The 19,159-nt window shown below is 50.7% G+C and overlaps 7 protein-coding genes across 7 annotated transcripts; 4 read left to right on the forward strand and 3 right to left on the reverse strand.

Annotated features, from left to right (window-relative positions):
- Window positions 1-1,193: 1,193 nt before the first annotated feature.
- Window positions 1,194-3,718, forward strand: BGZ61DRAFT_557295 (uncharacterized protein; the record flags this gene model as incomplete). Its single annotated transcript, XM_046255680.1, has 2 exons — window positions 1,194-2,194; window positions 2,241-3,718. The coding sequence occupies 2 exons, from the start codon at window positions 1,194-1,196 to the stop codon at window positions 3,472-3,474; spliced, it is 2,235 nt and encodes a 744-aa protein (XP_046098711.1). The 3' UTR covers window positions 3,475-3,718.
- Window positions 3,532-4,003, reverse strand: BGZ61DRAFT_537567 (uncharacterized protein; the record flags this gene model as incomplete). The annotated part of the gene is made up of 2 exons (XM_046254552.1): window positions 3,532-3,722; window positions 3,775-4,003. The coding sequence occupies 2 exons, from the start codon at window positions 4,001-4,003 to the stop codon at window positions 3,532-3,534; spliced, it is 420 nt and encodes a 139-aa protein (XP_046098712.1).
- Window positions 4,004-5,017: 1,014 nt separating this feature from the next.
- On the reverse strand, window positions 5,018-7,082 carry BGZ61DRAFT_399532 (fungal-specific transcription factor domain-containing protein). The gene is made up of 3 exons (XM_046243013.1): window positions 6,686-7,082; window positions 6,160-6,541; window positions 5,018-6,099 (listed from the first exon to the last, which is right to left on the reverse strand). The coding sequence occupies exons 1-3, from the start codon at window positions 7,051-7,053 to the stop codon at window positions 5,266-5,268; spliced, it is 1,584 nt and encodes a 527-aa protein (XP_046098713.1). The 5' UTR covers window positions 7,054-7,082; the 3' UTR covers window positions 5,018-5,265.
- A 1,668-nt stretch (window positions 7,083-8,750) lies between these two features.
- BGZ61DRAFT_113313 (uncharacterized protein) lies at window positions 8,751-9,248 on the forward strand. The gene has a single exon (XM_046236965.1). It carries the CDS (start codon window positions 8,872-8,874, stop codon window positions 9,142-9,144), a length of 273 nt encoding a protein of 90 aa, XP_046098714.1. The 5' UTR covers window positions 8,751-8,871; the 3' UTR covers window positions 9,145-9,248.
- Window positions 9,249-10,631: 1,383 nt separating this feature from the next.
- On the forward strand, window positions 10,632-12,962 carry BGZ61DRAFT_429355 (uncharacterized protein). The gene is made up of 3 exons (XM_046243772.1): window positions 10,632-11,476; window positions 11,536-12,546; window positions 12,608-12,962. The coding sequence occupies exons 1-3, from the start codon at window positions 10,869-10,871 to the stop codon at window positions 12,768-12,770; spliced, it is 1,782 nt and encodes a 593-aa protein (XP_046098715.1). The 5' UTR covers window positions 10,632-10,868; the 3' UTR covers window positions 12,771-12,962.
- A 133-nt stretch (window positions 12,963-13,095) lies between these two features.
- Window positions 13,096-14,556, reverse strand: BGZ61DRAFT_557308 (uncharacterized protein; the record flags this gene model as incomplete). Its single annotated transcript, XM_046255681.1, has 1 exon — window positions 13,096-14,556. The coding sequence occupies one exon, from the start codon at window positions 14,554-14,556 to the stop codon at window positions 13,096-13,098; it is 1,461 nt and encodes a 486-aa protein (XP_046098716.1).
- Window positions 14,557-16,046: 1,490 nt separating this feature from the next.
- Window positions 16,047-19,076, forward strand: BGZ61DRAFT_537572 (uncharacterized protein; the record flags this gene model as incomplete). The annotated part of the gene is made up of 2 exons (XM_046254553.1): window positions 16,047-16,150; window positions 16,205-19,076. The coding sequence occupies 2 exons, from the start codon at window positions 16,047-16,049 to the stop codon at window positions 19,074-19,076; spliced, it is 2,976 nt and encodes a 991-aa protein (XP_046098717.1).
- Between the last annotated feature and the right edge of the window lie 83 nt (window positions 19,077-19,159).

The raw sequence follows: 19,159 nt of genomic DNA on the forward strand, positions 1-19,159 counted from the left end.
ACGGTTTGGAATAGGGCCACATATGCATTTGCAAGCAACAGGTGCTGTCAATCTACGGATGCGTTATTAGTATGAACCCCAGGATGCTAGCTACCTCGCCTTCTAAGTCCTGGGCGATGATGTCTACTGTGAAATTCCCCGTTAACGCGGATCCAAACTCCGAACCCCCACCCTAGGTAGGATGCGTTGAACAGATCCCAACTCTCGCATCTGATCCCGCCAAGAACCGGCCTCGTATCCCGGTGTCGTGATAACGAGATTTGTCAGTCACAATGCCTGCTGTTGAATCATTGAGCCACGCCATTCCTAAGAAGGCATCGCGAGAACGAAAGCTGAACACCCTGGGGCTGAATTACCAAGGGGCGAACAAACCTTCGGTTCAGCCGGGTTGTAGTTTCCTTCAATTGAATGGATGGATTGCTGTCGCCTACATGAATCACATCCCAGCCTCGCGTACGGAGCAATCACTGAAAACGCCTCCTAAGGCTGTATTGGAAGGGATCGGCAATTCCAACCAAGGCACAGGCGGCGTGGCGTATCAGTAGATCAGAACGCCCAAACTGGACTACAGCTGCTTGCCGATTCAAGACCAATGGGATTTCTCTGGAGGGAACGTGAAGCGCGCTTTTTTAAAACACAGACTGAGGGAGGGCTCCAAAAACGGTAGATCAACTCAGCATCAAGCACCATCTAACCGTAAATGGCTTATAGTGGTGTGTGAGTGATGCTATCTCAGCACGGACCGGGATGTCGCAGTGGCTAACTGAGCAGCTCAGCTCTTCCAACCAGGGCCTAGAATGCCAATATTTTCAGCTCGACTGAGACAACGCTGTTAGTGATGTAACACAGCCAATACAAGATGGTGGGTGGCGCAAAGGCGAGCCGCATAATTATACGGAAGCTGGCTGCCACTAGTTCATGTAGGTCACACGATAAGGTGTTTTTCTTTTTCCCAGGTAAGGCTTTTGCTATGGTTCAGAAGAGGCGCATTGTAGCTATGCCAGATGCGATAGCTTCCAAATAGCGCGGGTTGCCTCATTCCATAGGGTAGTATTGGTGGGATGGTGCTCAAGATATGAGTCTTCACACTCTGATATTGATAAGGGGACACCGTCCCAGCATGTTAGCAGTATATTTCTCCAAAGAACCTAATCATTAATTTAAGCATATGGCTAAGCGTATATACCATCATAATGTCGAACCCAAATCCCGATTTGTACATCAACCCCGACTACATCTACAAGGGTGGCTGGACGAACTGGAATGGCGATGTGACTACTGGAGGGAAAATTACCGTTTCAAAGAAAGGCGCTGAGCTACTTATGGTATTTATCGGCATTTTCTTCGTGTTCATGGAAGCTGGCCTATGGTCGCTCATTTCCTTTGGCCTATTCCTCTGGCGCAGGTCACAGAGCCTGGAGCAAGTCGGAAGCAGAAGTTCTTCCACAGTGAGGAGCCTGGACCGTGACGCTCTCTGGCATCTGCAACAGGCAACGCTCCGTAATGGAGGAGATGATCGAGCGGTCGGAATCACATACATCTCATTGTGGCTCAACTATGGATGGAAGAGCTTCGACGTCATATTACGCACCTGGCCGACTATATTTCTGGCGCTCACATCATTTGGGATATTTCTTATCGCGCTGCCGTTCATTGCCGCGTATTTGATGCTTGACAGTCAAGGAGTTGAAGTCCTGATTCATAGTCCCCAATGCGGATATTGGCAAGCGTCCTTTAGCGACGACTTGGTTGTCGCCTCCACGGACGTAGCGAACCGTACTATGGAAGCCGTCCAATACGCCGACACTTGCTACGAGAACAATTCTCCGTCCGAACTCTGCGACAACTATCTTGTGAAGCGGAATTTAGAGTGGACTGGGTGGCACAACACAGAGTGCCCATTTGAAGACGGGATGTGCCTTGGTAACGACAAGTTCCCCGCCTTTCAGATGGAGACGCTGCTTCTAGACTCGCACGAGCACTTTGGCATGAACTCGCCCAAACAAGGCAGGTTTGCTCTGCAAAGAACCACGACATGTGCACCACTTAATGTGAAAGGCTGGTCCTTGGTCGAGGGGGGTACCATTGAAGGAGAGAACATCACCAAAGTCTACTTTGGTGCGACGTCCTCAGACGACTATACTTTTGGCGTCAGCAATCTGCAATTACTAGCCGGTCCAAATTATAATCTTGCGTAAGTTTTAGTTTCTAGATAATTTCTACACGCTAATTCCTTATAGAGCTTACGTTTCCTACGCTTATAATGAGTCTACTGGGACCTTTGTTCCCATTAAGCAGTTGCGTCGCACTGATGGCGATGTCTCTGTTGTAATCCTGAACAACAATCGGATTCCTGTCGCTGGAATCAATGGACCTTGCCGTGATCCTTTCTTTTCTGCAACGGACCGCCAAGTCGAGACTTTCCCGGACTGGTATCTACCTGATAATCCAATTACCGCCATCGGTTGTGTCGACCAATATGCATTCCACAACCCAGTCACTCATCAGTGGAGTAACCAAACAGGGATGTTGCTACTAGGTACCGACCTCACCAAGGAGTCGGGACTCGGGCCGAGGCAAGTTGCTGCGATGAATACACTGCGCTGGGCTCTCGGACAAGTTGGTGCTATGGGTAGAGTCGTTGAGACGCTCGGATCAGATGCACTCAGAGCGAAGAAATACCCAGGGGTGTTTGATGGATATCAAAACCCACTTCCCAACGATCAGTGGAAAAATGAAGTTGGCTACTGGTTCAACACCCAGTTGGCGGCTCTTCAGCTGCAGTTTATTCGCATTGCTACAGGCCCGCAGAACACAAGAGGAATGACCAATATTTTGCCCGTCTCGGCACAAGGATCAGAACACGACTATGAGGCATTGATATGTAACTCGCAAAAGATCCAGAACAACGGATTCAAAAACTTCTACAGGACCGGCTTCATTACTCTGGCTGTAATCGGAGTACTCATGATCATTGCGCCCTGGATTCTCATAAAGTGTGTGGTTTTCTGGGGACGTCGTGGAAAAAATACGTTCGCGTTGGAGTGGATTTCATACGGACACATGCAGTTGTTACGAATGGCCAACGAGGGAGTCAAGGTTGAGGACTGGGAGGGATGTGACAGCGACATACCCTTGTTACCGTTGGATCGCAATATTGCAACTCTTGAGATAAAAACATCGACTACTGGCAAACCGCATCCAAAATTGAGGGAGCCTCAGAAGGAAACAATTGGTGCGACGGGGTCAGGCGGAGAGCCAGCTGCAGGAGAAGCAGCTGGAGGCGGAGAGAGCCAGAACAGTATCGATGCTACAAGGCCAAGGGTTGGGCAAACGGAATATTTTGCGATGGGAGCCTTGGACAGGCAGAACTTGAACAGGCAGAACGGGGTTGGCGCAATACCGTTGAGGACAAATACGTCACCAGACCCAGGAGCCTTGGGTAATCGAACAAGCAGGGAAGCGATCTGGTAGAAGAATAATGGTCTTCGAGGGAAATTAAACTGATTATCTTGCATCTCTTTAATTATATCACGAGCTCGACTTATACTTCTTGCTTGTCTTATCCCCAAATGTCACGGTGACATTATAGTCATTCAACACACCGGACTCCGCAGCGCCGATCAAAGTGAATAGCGAAGCCGACACGACACCTTTGCCTTTTGGTGTCGACTTAGGAATAGTGATGGTCTTGTTGAAGTTGCGCAGCTGGTTAGACTCATCTACACCCGCGCTGTTAGCATGTATTTGACCGTGGAGCCGCATCTTACATACTAGGTCCGAGATAGAACGAGTCGGCCACTGTGCCTAGGGACCCGGGGAAGCCCTTGCCTGTGGCATAACCGAACGCAATGGCGACGTCGTAGGAACTCTGAATCCAGTTGGAACTGAGGATAATGACATTGAAAGGGTCGCCTGGCTTGATGGTCGAGGGAACGGATATGCCGTTGATGTGTGCCTGGGCAGTGCTGAGAAGGGCGGCGATGGCGAAAGAGAAGCGCATTTTGTGGACTATTGGAAGTATGAGAGGTTTGAGATGGGCAATTACTGGCTTGCTGTAGTATTCGGAACGGGTTTCTTAGTGATTTCAGGGAAGCATTCTCGGACAGTCGCCATTTATACACCTCACCGCTCTATTTATGTGCTCTTTACGCATTCTGGCTAAAGAATCTATTTTCAGATATCCCGCGAAGCTATGGCCTGCGCGACCTCGTATTTGCCTCTCACAAGGCACTCTATAAGACAACTCGTCACTCAGGGACTCACTAGCGTTGCCGATTGCCGTTTCTCAGCTGGCGCGTCCCTGGTATTGGTCGTCGTGCACGAGGCTCAAAAGCCATGGCGTCGCTGCTGTTCAATAAGAGGGAAGTATCGTCAGCGCGGGGCGCTGTCGCGGCGGTCATTCGTCCTGTGAATAGCCCGCGGGCGATAAATGCTCCGGTTGTTGAGGTCATGGGTAAACTCCGCAAGCGCTGGCCCCTTTTGGGACTGAAGAGTTGTGAAACATGATTAATTTGAACCGTATTTACTGGTTTAGTGCCAAGTGTGTTCTTGTGACCGTGAATGATGCCTTATTGCGCTTTATGGCGGCAACAGGCGGGAAGATGCGAATCGTCGGCAGCACCGTAAGGAATGATGGACAGTGCCATGTAAAGTGGCGAAGGAATAGCACACCCTCGCTGATTTGAGCTTCTAGACATTCTAGTGCAGCGGCTCTAGTGTCTCCACATACTGTAACGCCTCGACTGAGCTGAATGAGTCGGAGCTGCGATATTCCTGGTAGTGGTAACCCCAGGCGCCTACTTCCAGGGCCTCTGGCTACAAGCAATCTTCCTGGTATAGATGCTTGCTGGTGTATTGGTGTAACTCACGAGTGAGAGATAATAACTAAAAGCAATTAGGGATGCACGTACAGATGCATAAAACAAATGGGTATATTTGGTATTAATGGGTTCGGCTCATTATAGCCAGCACAGTCCCGAAACTAGCACCTCATCTGAGCCTTGAAGAATATAGGCTCGTTCCGATGACTCGCATGGCACATACGACCATATCTGCCTGAAAACTCGGGATCCCGTCCGATCTCCACCGATAACCCAGCAAGAGTTGGATTAGTAGCTAGGTCGGTGACGACTAGCGAATCCCCAATGTTGTATGTCTTTCTTTTTGCCGGGTTGGCAATGGGTGCCCAAGACATTGGACATCGGATACTTTGAGGAGCTTTAGTACCACCTGGATACAGCGTTTCATACTTGGTTGACTAGTTCACATAAACGATATCATGACCTGGTGCTCCTGCATCACTTCATGCAAGGTCCATGGGCTAATGGCCTCTTTAGGCTTACTCCAGATTTGTTCGAGCAACAAAAGGGCTTGCCTCATGCTACCCAGGCGAGTGGACTCGAAGACTGTCTTGAGTCTGCCCTTGATAGCATCCTGTGACGCGGGATCGCGCGTGCAGCAGCCAATAATCGTGAGCGGCCAGCAAAGGCTGGAATTCACCCTAGCTGAGTCGGGTAACTGATCCAATACCGACATCGCTTCCTGAACCGCATGGCTGATGAGCATGGTTTGCATGCTGTTGCTTTCTCCAGAGGGCGGTTTATCCACGCTTGTCCATAGGTACAAGAGCACCGCCTGCTTGAAAATAAGGCTTGCGAGCAAAAGCTCCTGATCCACAAACGAGGCCGGGAAGAAGCATTGTGCCTGTGTCTGCAGTGACCCAAACATGATGATGTTATCGGCGAATGTCGGTTTGACTTGCCCTTTCAGATTCCCCATGATTCCTTGTCTTAATTGATGGATTTGTAGTATAATCAAGAGGAGTTCAATCCAACAACCAGATAGTTGGCCGACGTATTGCTCATCGGCGAGCTGTCTTGCCGCCCGTTCGATTTCGGGATGGAAAACAAGCGACGAGCCGCGCTTCGGGTGGACTGAGATTAAGTTCAAGGCTGTAATATCGATATATGACTCGACCATGAAGTTGCGTAAATCGATGGATAGTTCGGGTGGTGGATCTGCAAGCATTCTGGCAAGCAATAACTGTGCCACGGTGAGATGATCGAGAATAATGCCATCGGCATCCGGTCTAGTAACCTGTTTAAACTGTCAGACTTCCTCGGAGTTTCTTAGTCTAGGATGAGAATTCTTGCGAACCTGAGTCAGACAAATGATGAGACTGCCAGTAGTAAGAGTGACCAAGTTGTTGTTTTTCTCGACAAGATGTCTCTTAAGCATGTCCTTGAATAGCTGCAATGAGTCGGCGTAGTAGCGCTGTGCGAAATTGTTGTCGAAAAGCCGTTTGTCGGAGGCTTGTTGAAGTATTGCGCTCTGAGCTAATAGAAGATGCAAAATGAGTGGGTTCGACAAGCCCAAAGGGACAAGCATGTCAATGAAAGGATTGACATCTGCAGCGCCATTTCCCATGTTAGGAGCGATGTGGGAGTGATAGTAGTTGAATAGACTGGCGCGATGATGGTCATACTGAGCAAGCGTTCCGGCGAATTTGCATAAATCATCGTTTTGTGGTGATGCGCCTCTTGTAGAGGAATTAGGGGAGGCATTGGACGAGGCTTTCGGGCTGATGTCGAACGTGGCGCTTACAACGCTGGCGCTCCTTGACAAATTATTTCCGTCGTATGGATAAAATATTTCGGAGGTTGATGGAGAAAAGCTGGAAGACGAGATTGCGGAGGATGAACTCGAAGGGCAATGTGAGAAGGTTGGACAAGGGTGAGGGGTGCTTGGTGGAGATGATGTCGAGCTGTCGGCATCTTGATGATGTTGATGACTGTGTACTCTGGTAGAGCCCAAATCTGTGGAACTGCTCGAAGCTGCTTCGAGGGATGTCGTTGATGGTTGCTGTCTTGATATTGCCTTTGCCGACATCGCGGCTGGGGCGAGTCTCTGTGCTTTGGCGAACATGCTCGGAAGAGCAGGCCAATTGCATTCTAGCGAATTCTGCCGACAACTGCTGCAAATTGGCTTTCGCTCGTCGCATTTCTTCTTCCGGCGCCGACAGGTGAAGCACCCAGTCCGGCTCCGGGACATGGTGGTTTCGCGAGTGCGGGTTGGTTTGTTCATTCCGCTCATAGGTCTTGCCGGCGACTATGCTTGCAGCGAAGCGCTGACGAGGGGGAAGACACCAAGATCAGATTTGAACCTACGCGAAGCTGAACTCATATTTGGTATATAACCGGAGCTTGCTGTTTTACACAATAAATATTTGGTCGCCATATGATAAGCCAAGTAGTACTTGGTAATTCACCTATTCTACACGCCTACTGCATGTCATCCCGATGTACTTGGTGAGTACGGAGGACTTTCGGGAATTCGGGCCCCGCCGGCCGATCGGGCTCCGCCGGCCGAACGGCTTCCGTCCACCGCGTTTTGGCACCCAAAAGCTGCTAAATTTGAGTGCCAACGAGTTGAAATGCAAGCTAATCCGAGAATGGGAACTGTAGCTGGGACGACAAACCGATATGATTCGCGGATACAGAGACCCCATTCTTTCATTCAGGTCGTGATTGGGTCAGTTGGATGTGCTGCCGCTGTTTGGGAACTCGATCCGGTCACGTGGCCGGACTTTTTCCCCGATCACAACCTATTTGTCTGCTATCTGAGTTGTTTTGCATTGGCTGAGAAGATAACGGTGATGACTGCCGTTGACCGTATAATTTGAAATCTGGGGTAAATATCTTTCTACTCTTGAAGTTTCTCTATGTTGTATTGATGATGGTAAAAAAAATTGGAATCGCAAATTTATAGCTGGTCATTGCCTGAGCAGGGTGGGCAATGGACTCTCTGGGATATCTGGTGGCACAATACGTTACCGTTCATCTCACAACGCAAGACAGAGCCTTAACTGTTGCGCTATTCCTTATCAGCTGCAGGCTTGTAGGATCCACCGCACCCCGGAACCATTAGGCTGGCTGTAGATCTGCTCTTAATTGTGGTCACCTCGATTGCTGGCTGGCCTTAATGTGAGCCGTAAAAATGAGATTCCCTGCACTTATGGAGATTACTCTTCTCCAATTGCAAATGAATCTCAATAGTCAAATGCGCGATTTATCGTGATAAGAATCTCTTGTATAGCGAGGCGGCAAGATTATTGACCCAAAAGGATCTGCCTAGTTCGTGAAACAGCGCGTAGTGTCTGTGAAGCTGGCCGCCTGACGAGAGAATGGTGAAGTGATGAACCAAAAATATTGCAAATTTGACTAAGCCCATATGGAGAGCTGTGTGTGAACAGAAAGGCAGACATACATTCTGGGATGTCCTACCTGGCTGTCGGTGGTTGATGGTCCGTCACTGAAGGGCCCCGCCGCTGCCGCCTCGTTGTTGCCAAACAAACACCTGATTTGGCCTGTTGGATAAAAAATTGTCCTCATTTTCAGATATTTCCATGAGTCGAATGACTTAAAAAAAGTGATCAACTCATGTATTGCGGAGATGCTTAATGTTCTCGTCATACTTGCCTCACAAACATAAATGCTGCTTCCACAATCGCGTTCAGCTGTCAAACAAAGTATCCCAAACACCAACAAATACTGTCGGTTAATTTTTCAAATTTGTGACCAAAGCTGTAAGTATGACATCACCAAATCTGGAATGCTTTGGGTAGGGCGCCCAGGTGTCCAGTTTGCATTTCGCACGAGGCGGGCCGGAGATGACCACCTGTGTCGCCACGTGGAGACGGTACACCTTGGTACAATTATCTCTTAAATGGCGAATGCGGAAATCATGATGCATTTTGTTCATATTTAGATCTCGATTTGAATCTCCTGCATTTAAAATTCTAACATTATAGCGACACTTAGAAGAAACGACGTCCAAGTTAAGCCTAATCGCGACCCTGGAAGTGCCCAGATGTGCGGATACGTCCTTTTTGTTAACCTCTGCGGATGCTACTGTGGGCTAGAATGCGAGACGTCCTGTCCTCTGATCCTGGAAGAGCTAAATCGAATAAACGACCCAGAATCCTGGACGCCAGACAACATCAATGATTTACCATTCGATTTCCCTGACATCTGCATCCCAGGCTGGCACAATACCCGTTTAATCAGCACACACCGCGTTTGTTCTCCACGGTGGTGGTTCAACTGTCCCTCTGTGGCCAACCCATCCCATCCTCGCAGCTAGCGATTCAGATAATGCTTGGGCAAGGATGGAATAAGGCAGCGGCGGCTAGCTTCGAATATTAGACCCAAGAAGGAGTAGAGGGTAATATTTTGGGGGAACTGCAATGCTGTGATCCGGCCGGATAGGGGCCTTGGTGAATGGGCCACACATGATGAAATGTGGGTGAGGTCTTCGTTCACCAGACTTAAATTATGTATTGCTGTGTTCCATGTTAGTATCCGAACTGTGCGATCCAGCTCGTATCTCAGATGCCGCAAAGTCACCCGCTGAAGCTCGTGGCACAAGCACCCAAACTGAAATAGGACGAAGCACAGCGACAGTAGTGATGCTCAGCGTCCACCAACGGCGGGATCGGACTGATTTTACCAATCAATGGCCCCAAGCGTATGAACAACCTCTGTGCCACTGTTGCACCTTTCCCAGGCGACGTCTCTTAGCTCTGAAACCCCTGGAGTAGTGCAGTGCGAGATGTCGCAGGTACTGGTGGAAGTCCACCAACAGAAGGATGTGGCTTGAGAGTTGTGACTGGTTACAAGGCCTGGGCAAGCGATGCGCACGCGGGAGTGGGGAAATAGCAGGTTGCAACTCATTTATTGTTGGTGGCGTTGTTGGCGCTGAGATTGCGTGGTGGATGTAAACTTTAACCCTAGGAAAAGAGGCTGTCAAAGCGGGCGATGGAAGCGAAGGCGATGGCGTGAGTAAGATTTCAGCGCTGACTGTAGCTGTTTTGCTGAACTAAAGCTACGATTGACTTACACGATGTTACATATATCACGTGATAGCGAGCCGTAATGCGGCGAGCGATACCTTTGCAGTCGCGACTTGTGTACTTGAGACTTGTGTAGTTGAGAATAGCCAGGTCTTCGGGGTTGCGGAGGTTCTGTGACCAACATGGGCTATAAATAGGTAGTATTTCTTCGTGTTGTCTGATGATTGCCAGGGGCCTGTTTTGTTTTCTGCCAGGGTTGTGTCTCTGGTCAGGGCATTTCCTGAAGAAGCTGTAATTTTCGCAATTTCGGCATCCTGAATCACACGAGGGTAAGGTAATGAGTGTCTGGAGAAGGCCTTCAGTGCTAGTATAATTGTTTGTGATCCAATTACAGCTTGGCTACGTTGTCTCCGATGCCATGATTGCCAAGACCGCGACATGTGGGGAAGAGTAATCCGTAAGCTTGGCCAAGTATTTAATGCTGTCGAAAATATTGCGCCAGCTCGGCAATTGGCGTGCCGAAGGACTGGTTGATCAGCCAATTATAACTACAATAGATTGGCCGTCAGCTCTAATAAATACACCATGACAACAAAGCGATGGGGCGCGAAAGTCTGGAACGCACTAATACGACCTTGCAGCGCTCCTACCCCGTCATCGGGGAACTGGTGCCGTGTGGATTTAGTGGAAGGCCTCGGCCAATCACCAATCGCGGGTCTCATTTTGGGGCTGACTTCCTCCTGAGATGATGCCCCTATGCGCCGTAGAGTGCCGCATTGTCGCAACAGGTTGCATCTGACATCTTTCATCTTCCGTAATTTTCGTATTTTTTCCCTTCTGCGAATCCACCACTCCTTCATGGCGAAATCATCTGCTTTATTTTGTTATTCCAATCTCTTCCCCCATCGATAGACGCGCTCCCTTCATGCTTTAGAGCTCGCCGATCGTGTCGAGTTAGTTGTGGCCCACTCTAGCTCCCAGCTACGCGGCGATAACGACAGCGCCCCGCGACAAGATGTCCCACGACAACCAAGAAGAGGCTCGTCCGAGCCACTCGTCGAATACCCGCGTGTCCTTCGAGCCTCCGACTGAGCCTGCCCCCGTTCGCCATGTCCGCTACAACCTCACCCTCGACACCGAGAACCTCTCGCCGCCCGCGTCCTCGCAGCGACGACCTGGTTCGAACGCAGATGGCCAGCGCGGCTTCGACCCATCGCCCATCCTGCGACGGCGAATGACACGCGCGGCGACCTTCAAGAACGTCGAAGACTACGATGAGTTCGACAATACCTTCAGCGCCAGGCCCGGCTGGCAGCCCGGCTCCGAACCAGGCTACGATCCCCTGCTGCCCGACGGCGGGCACGCGTCGATGCCGACCCTTAGTGCGCCCTGCGAGATCTCCGTCGTCGACTTTTCGCACGAGAATATGGTCAAGAGCCACTTCGAGAACGAGGGCTTCATCAATTTCCTCGAGACCCCCAAGCCGGCTTGGGCCAAGTGTCGGTGGATCAACATCAATGGCCTTAGCTGGGACGTCATTCAGGCTGTGGGAAGCAAGAAGGGCTTGCACAAGTTGGCGCTGGAGGACTTGATGAACATTAGGAACAGAACAAAGGCCGATTGGTGAGCGCATTGGAAGCATAGCACCGAGGAGAAGATGAACCTAGGCTAACTCGTTCAAGGTACCCAAACCACGCCTTTATCGTCTTGACACTGCAGAAGCTTGTCCACCTGGTCGAAGACGACTCCGACTCGTCCGATTCCAGCAGCACCTACTCGCACAAACCCCACGGCGCCCTCAAAGACTCTATTAAAGACTTTTGGAGGAGTCGCAAAGTGTCTGAAGACATGGAGAGGGATGTGTTGGGCGACATCACGGCAGACGTCGTTGGCGATGGTCTGCAAGAGACTTCCATGATTCGCACCCTCCAACGGTACCACTCCTCTGGAAACGAGGCCCGGACTGAATTCATGGAGGCCCATTCGTCTCTGACACCGTACAAGATGGCTATCTCTGCCGAGCAAGTCTCCATTTTCCTCACTTCTGACAACACTGTCATTTCTTTTTTCGAGGTTTCGGCTGGAGACGTGGAGCGGCCGATTGTGACCCGGCTCAGCACGCCTGGGACAATCCTGCGAGAATCCAATGATGCATCCCTCCTCGTCCAAGCCATCATCGACGCCATTATCGATCTGGCTATCCCCTTGACGTCGATCTACTCAGACATCATTAGCGATATCGAGCTTGACGTCCTCACTGCACCAAGCATGAGACAGAGCAAGCGGCTCTACATCTGCATCAGTGAGATCAACAAGATGCTGAGCTTCCTCAACCCAATAGACAATGTGGTCAATGTGCTACGGGACCACAAGACGTACCTCACCCATGACCAGGCGATGAAAGAGCTGGAAAAGCCGGCCTCTGGCGTGATCGTCACCCCTATGACGCATACATACCTTGGCGATGTCCTGGATCATTGCATCATGATTACTGAGGCTCTGCAGCAGCTGAAGCAGTCTTCCGACAACTTGATTAGTCTTATTTTCAACACCATCTCGGCCAACCAGAACGAATCGATGAAGCAGCTGACGACAGTGACCATCATTTTCCTGCCATTGACTTTCATCACTGGATTCTTCGGGCAGAATTTTGAGGGGTCGTTCCCAGAAATCCACTACGGCATCTGGTACTTGTAAGTGACACCATGAACCTTCATTGTCGACGTCGACGAATACTAATTCTGGCTTGCGTAGCTGGGCATGTGCTGTCCCGACCGTGTGTGCCACCATCTTAATTCTCATGCGAGACATGATACATGCCTGGCTGATCCGACTCGTGCAAAGGAAGCACATTGGGTCTCTCAGAAAGAAGAAGTCGAAGACGAAGCGAAAGCTTAAGATGAAGCTCAAGGTTTGATAGAGTGGCATTGAATGCGATGAATGGACATATACATGCATTGGCTTGGTGTGGCGATACCCTGGCGTTGGATAGGTAAGCGAGTCACACAAGGAAACGGGATTGGGTAAAATATACTTGCAGGATATTTCAGGGCAAATAAACATCAGTTGCCTTGCATCACAAAGATAATTGAAATTCTCCTGATCATGGAAATTAATGTCCTTTTATTTTGGAGAATATCTATGTATCCACTGAGTGAGGTACTCAATGGCTAATTCCCCATAGTGGGATGTGAGACCGACTCTCTACTCGAGGCACATGGTTGCGAAAACCATGCAGTTGATTAGCTACTTGCAGACAGGTCCTCGTCCGAGGTTGAAGTCGACCTCGAATCCGAGTTTGAATCCGGATCAACTATGCTGACACAGGCAACCTTGACCACCCTGTCCAAGATGCCCTGGCAGTCAAGGTTCTTCGGCGAGAGAGATCGACCCTCTAGCTCCTCCTTCAGGAACCTTTCCTCCCAGAAATAGCACATCCGTGCTCCAAACTCATAGGCGAGCAGTGGCTTCCACCGCTCTTGCTCCTCGCACTTCTGGTCTTCCAGGAGGCTCGAATCTACCTGCTCGACAATGTGCTTGAATTCCTTTGGGGAGGATCCCATACAGAAGAAGAATATGCGACCTATAAGTCGCAGCCAGTATTCCATCGAATCCTTCTGTGGGTGCCACGATGTGTAGCGGAACTCCATGGTTGGACTGAGATTGGCTCCAGGGAGGTGGATGGCGATGGTGGTTTCGCCGTCGGGGCTCATGATTAGGTCGGCAAGCTCGGCGAGAGTCCTGGTGTCCCAAATGGCCTGGATACGCTCCTGGAGGCAGCAATCCTTGAACTTAGGGATATGTTGGTCCAGCTCATCGGCTTCGGGTCCGGTGGGCCTAGTCTCGCCAAGCCGCTGTTCGCAAACATCGGGAAGCGCCGCCATGTACCCCTCATCAAACTTGGTCGGAAGCTTGGCGATTTTGGAAGACGTAGTCATCGGCAAGAAGTGGTTGCGCCCAGGGTTTTGCACTGCAGGTCGAAGTTTCAGGAATAGATCCGTCTCCATCATCCAGCACAGAGTGAGCATCTTCTTGGCCTGGACGAGGTCAAAGCCCTCGCGTCGAAGCGTGTAGTGAAGCCGAAGCTGGCAAGTCGAATTGGCGTGTATCTTGACTTTGTTGCGGAGTATTCCAAGGACATTCTCCACCTCGAGACGAGGCCAGTCCTCCGGTGGTGGTGATGGTGGAATACTGGGAGGCCCCGAGGACCCGGAAGAAGACGGAGAGTTCGAAGGGGACACCGAGGGCACCAAGTCGGGGACAGGCGGCATGCCACTGGGGAAGACATCAGGGAGGGGCCTGAATGGGCTTCGCATTCTAATGCCAACCCAGTCTAACTTGTCAGGACTTGTCTTCAGAGAGGTGGCGTTTGGAGAAGCACTGAACAGCCAGTTGCACATGCTTGGGGGAAGGGCCTGGCGCTCTGAGGAGAGGTCGATGGGCGTGAAGTTGGTCTCGTTCTGAGCAGCAACATGTCCACAATAACCCATTCCCCCTTTAGCAAGGAGCTGTCTGGAGGCGTACGCTTTGATCATTTCCGCGCAATGTCTCGCACAGGCTTCCTGAGGGTTGGGTTCATGCGCCGGGCAAGCCCAGCGGTCGTCGTCCTCCCAGCTCCGGCTACCTGGCCTCTCCTTGGCCACGAGGAAATCGATCTCCAGGCCCCATTCGGACAAATCTCCTACGTTAGGTGTGGGAGCCATGTTTTCAATGTGTGTTACCTTTGAAGGCTGACTGAAGTCGTCTTGTTGGTTTGGTGTGAGTGCTTGTGTTGAAGTGATCCATGGTGGAAGGGCGATGGTCTTATACGATGTGTTTCTTTAAAATTGTTCCTATTCACGACATAGGCTGTACGTGAAGCCATGAGAATAGCACTGAACCAGTGTCGGCGACAACTGATTGGTGTCGCGGATGCGGTTTCTGCAGACAAAGGGGGTGGTTGGCTTGTGAGATGTAACACGGAATCACAGCCGGCCTTGAAGAACCTGCAGCAGGTGGACTTGACACGAGATAATGGCATGATTGGGAGTCCATGAATAGATGGTGTAGCACCGCGGACAGGCTCGATCGCTGTAACTGAGGAGGCTCTGATGCTGTGAGTGATTACGTCGTGATTCGAACCATATACTACGGGGCAACAATATGTTTGATGAAACGTCTTGGCCCAAATGGCATCTGTCTTAAAAGTCTCCCAAGCCCAATTGCTATGTTATACGGACTTGTGTTAATATCAGACGGCAAGTTATATCTATCTATCTATCTAGATGAACAAAGAACTAGAAAGCCTCATACTCTCATCTTCGTTAGGGGACAATTTCCGGGAAGCCACAGAGGATTGAACGGGTTATAGGTGACTTGAAGATGAGGGACATGTAGATAGACATCCTGAATAATCATCTCCAAGAAACTAGGGTTTTCAAGGATGGTCAGTGATTATAACGTCCATAGAATAATGCAGCGGACTAGGGATGTGGTTAAGGCCGAGCCGTGTTGTAGCAGCACTCAATATACCACCCCTGGAGTTCTGGGATCGGCTCAGTCGCATCTGAAAATGATTTTTCACCCAAACACAAATGGCAATTGATCATCCGAAATTGGAACTAAATATTTAAAATTCCTTTGGGTAATAGGACCATACGAAGGACACTCGATCGCCATACAACTCGTCTTGTGGTTGTGCAACGCAGATGCATCTTAGGCCCTAAGTGACAAATGTTACCTTGGTGCTTGGATATGCTGCTAAGCGTGCCGATGTTTTCTCAGCCCCTTATAGCGTCATATTATCATCGACTTCTCATTTTTCAGAAAATATCCCGAATGATGCTTCAAGACAGGCCATCATCTCCTGAATGAGGACCAGGTGCGGGTGGTGACGCCGATTACGTAACAGTCGTAATGGGACGTGCGCTGTAAGCTTGCTTGCCTCAGCGCTGTGCCCAGGCGCCTACCTAGGCAGCAACGACTCAGCTCACCTGGAGCTTCCCTTTCTTATGCGTTCATAAGCATCTATTTAATGCATCACCGGCCCATCACCCATCCATCCATCCATCCACCCTGCTACCATGAGAGCCGCTCTATATATGTGACCAACTGTGGATTTTATACTCAGTTTATTGAACTGTAATCTCTGTGGTCTCCTTGTGGCTGATCACGCTGAGCTCCACGACCGCGACAACCACGTGCCAACGTTGCCATGAGCACGCAGAGTAAGGAGAAATCTCCCAGCGGAGATGCTCAGCGGGAAGATGACATGCAATATGGCGTCGTCGGAATGAGTCTAGAAGAATTGGAAGAGAAGTGAGTCGCAGTCTCCTGTCGCTCAATCAACAGCACCCTGCTAACCGAGCCAAGGTTCCCCAATCGACCCAGAAACCATTCCAAGACATTGGTCTTTTCCGAGCTATTCCGGGAGCTGTTCAACCCTCTCAGTGAGAATAAGAAACAGACTGCAACAGGCGGAGGCCCCAAGAAGGCATTTCGGGGCGTAAACAAACTCTCGCCCCATGAGCAGCGACGACACATCATTGAACGATTCATCATCCGATGGCGCAAGGAGGTCGGCAACGACTTTTACCCAGCGCTGCGCTTGATTCTACCTGACAAGGACCGTGATCGCGGAGTCTACGGCCTGAAAGAGAATGCTATTGGCAAACTCTTGGTCAAGCTCATGAAAATCGACAAAAATTCCGAAGATGGATACAATCTCCTTCACTGGAAGCTGCCCGGTCAGACTGTCGCTTCTCTCTTGGCTGGAGATTTTGCCGGTCGATGCTTTGAGGTCATATCGAAGCGACCCATGCGGACTGAGGTTGGAAATATGACCATTGCCGAGGTCAACGAGCAGCTCGACAAGCTAGCAGCGTCGGCTGGCGAGGCCGAGAACCTCCATGTTTTCCAGACATTTTACAATCGCATGAATGCCGAGGAGTTGATGTGGTTGATCCGGATCGTTCTCAAGCAGATGAAAGTGGGTGCTACCGAGAAGACCTTCCTGGACTTGTGGCACCCAGATGGCGACGCCCTTTTCAGCGTCTCCTCCAGCCTACGGCGCGTGTGTTGGGAGCTCCACGACCGCGAAATCCGACTGCAGCAAGAGGAGGCCGGAGTTGCCCTGATGCAATGCTTTCAACCCCAGCTCGCTCAGTTCCAGATGCCCTCTTCATTCCAGAAAATGATTGCACTCCTTCACCCGACCGAAGAGGACCCGGAATTCTGGATCGAGGAGAAGCTCGATGGCGAGCGCATGCAGGTGCACATGATCGAAGACAAGGCCCACCCCGGCGGGAGGAGATTTTGCTTCTGGTCAAGAAAGGCCAAAGACTACACATACTTGTATGGCGACGGTCTCCAAGACGAAAACTCAAGTTTGACTCGTCACCTCAAGAACGCTTTCGCGCCAGGCGTCAAAAACTTGATTCTGGACGGGGAAATGATTACCTGGGACATGGGCGTGGACAAGATGGTTCCCTTTGGTACACTCAAGACTGCTGCCATTGCCGAACAGCAGAACAAGTCAGATTCAGACTCCGCCGGTCATCGACCGCTGTTCCGGATCTTCGACATCCTCTACCTTAACGGCAAGCAATTGGCCCAGTACACGCTTCGAGATCGACATCGGGCACTCGAGAAGGCCATCAAACCAGTTCATCGACGTATGGAGATTCACGACTATACTAGCGCCACCTCTGCCGACGCCATTGAGCCACTCCTTCGAGACGTTGTCGCCAATGCTTCTGAAGGCTTGGTCCTCAAGAACCCTCGCTCCATGTACCGACTGAACAGCAGGAATGACGACTGGCTCAAAGTCAAGCCTGAATATATGTCCGAATTTGGTGAGTCGTTAGATTGTATTGTTATCGGCGGTTACTACGGCTCCGGAAGGCGCGGCGGCATTCTTTCCTCGTACCTGTGCGGCCTTCGAGTGACACAAAATCACATACAGGCTGGTGCCAACCCCGAAAAGTGTTTCAGCTTCTTCAAAGTCGGTGGTGGTTTTCGAGGAGAAGACTACGCGGAAATTCGTCACCGGACGGAGGGGAAATGGATTGATTGGGACCAAAAGAACCCACCATCAGAATACGTCGAACTCGGCGGAGGAGAGGCCAGGCAGTTTGAGCGTCCGGACGTGTGGATCCGACCAAAAGACTCCATTGTTGTCTCCGTCAAGGCCGCGAGTGTCGGACCATCAGACCAGTTCGCCCTTGGCTTCACGCTGCGATTCCCGCGATTCCGACGATTGCGACTGGATCGAACTTGGGACACCGCCCTGTCCATAGAGGAGTTTCAGGAGCTCAAGGCGCGCGTGGATGAAGAGTCGAAAGAAAAGGCCATGACGGTTGAGGACCGCAAACGACGGAATCCGAAACGCGTAAAGCGGGAGCTTGTTATCGCGGGTGAGGATACGGCACCCGTTGAATTCAAGGGCGAAAAGACGAAGATTTTTGAGGGGCTTGAGTTTTGCGTCCTCTCTGAATCGCTCAAGCCATATAAGAAGACCAAGACGCAACTAGAAACCATCATCAGAGAGAATGGTGGCACCATCTCACAGCGAGCTATGCCGGGCACTAACATGGTCCTCATTGCCGACAAGAAGGTTATCAAAGTTGCCAGTCTCATCAAGGGCGGGGACGTCGACATGATCCGCCCAAGGTGGCTCAAGGACTGCCTCGAGCAGGAATCCAGCCAGGCCATCCTCCCATTCGAGTCATCTCATCTGTTCCACGCCACCGATGCGCTAAAGCACGCGGCAGAGCAAAACACCGACCAGTTTGGCGACAGCTACGCGCGAGACGTGTCGGTCGACGAGCTCAGGGAGCTGATGGACGGCATGCCCAAGATTGAGGACGGCGAGCCTTTCAACAAGAGCCAGTTTCTCGAGCAGCTTGACGAGCATGGCAAGGATATGGGTAACCTGAGGAGCTTCATGTTCCGGCGTTGTGTGGTGCTGCTTCACCAGGTTGACGTGGATGCCAATCGTATTTCCACACTGAAGCACTACATACAATACGGTGGTGGAATGGTCACGGAGGATCCGAATGACCCATCTGTGACACATGTCGTGATTGAGGGCGAGGACCCAATGAAGGTGGGCGAGGCCGGAGACATGGTACGCAAAGAGTTGAGCTCGAGGCGTACACAGCCAAGGATAGTGTCTGGGATATGGATTGACGAGTGCTGGAAAGAACAGACATTGCTTGACGAGGAGCAGTTTGTGGTGTCATGATGTACGAGGTTCGGGATATTTTCTTGCTGGCATATTACTACCTGGATTTCGTGTAATCATAAGACGATGCTGCATGCTACCTC

This window comes from Ilyonectria robusta, assembly GCF_021365365.1.
Source record: "Ilyonectria robusta strain PMI_751 chromosome Unknown BGZ61scaffold_24, whole genome shotgun sequence".
Taxonomy (NCBI): Eukaryota; Fungi; Ascomycota; class Sordariomycetes; order Hypocreales; family Nectriaceae; genus Ilyonectria; species Ilyonectria robusta.

What these genes read in the sequence shown, in the direction of transcription:
- BGZ61DRAFT_399532 (XM_046243013.1), bottom strand. Translation starts at nt 7,053, where the DNA reads ATGTCCCGGAGCCGGACTGGGTGCTTCACCTGTCGGCGCCGGAAGAAG. An exon ending in AGTTCATCCTCCGCAATCTC is followed by an intron (nt 6,542 to 6,685) that starts GTCTTCCAGCTT and finishes TTCCTCTACAAG; the next exon opens with AGGCGCATCACCACAAAACG. An exon ending in TCATCATTTGTCTGACTCAG is followed by an intron (nt 6,100 to 6,159) that starts GTTCGCAAGAAT and finishes CAGTTTAAACAG; the next exon opens with GTTACTAGACCGGATGCCGA.
- BGZ61DRAFT_113313 (XM_046236965.1), top strand. Translation starts at nt 8,872, where the DNA reads ATGTGCGGATACGTCCTTTTTGTTAACCTCTGCGGATGCTACTGTGGG.
- BGZ61DRAFT_429355 (XM_046243772.1), top strand. Translation starts at nt 10,869, where the DNA reads ATGTCCCACGACAACCAAGAAGAGGCTCGTCCGAGCCACTCGTCGAAT. An exon ending in AACAGAACAAAGGCCGATTG is followed by an intron (nt 11,477 to 11,535) that starts GTGAGCGCATTG and finishes AACTCGTTCAAG; the next exon opens with GTACCCAAACCACGCCTTTA. An exon ending in CACTACGGCATCTGGTACTT is followed by an intron (nt 12,547 to 12,607) that starts GTAAGTGACACC and finishes TGGCTTGCGTAG; the next exon opens with CTGGGCATGTGCTGTCCCGA.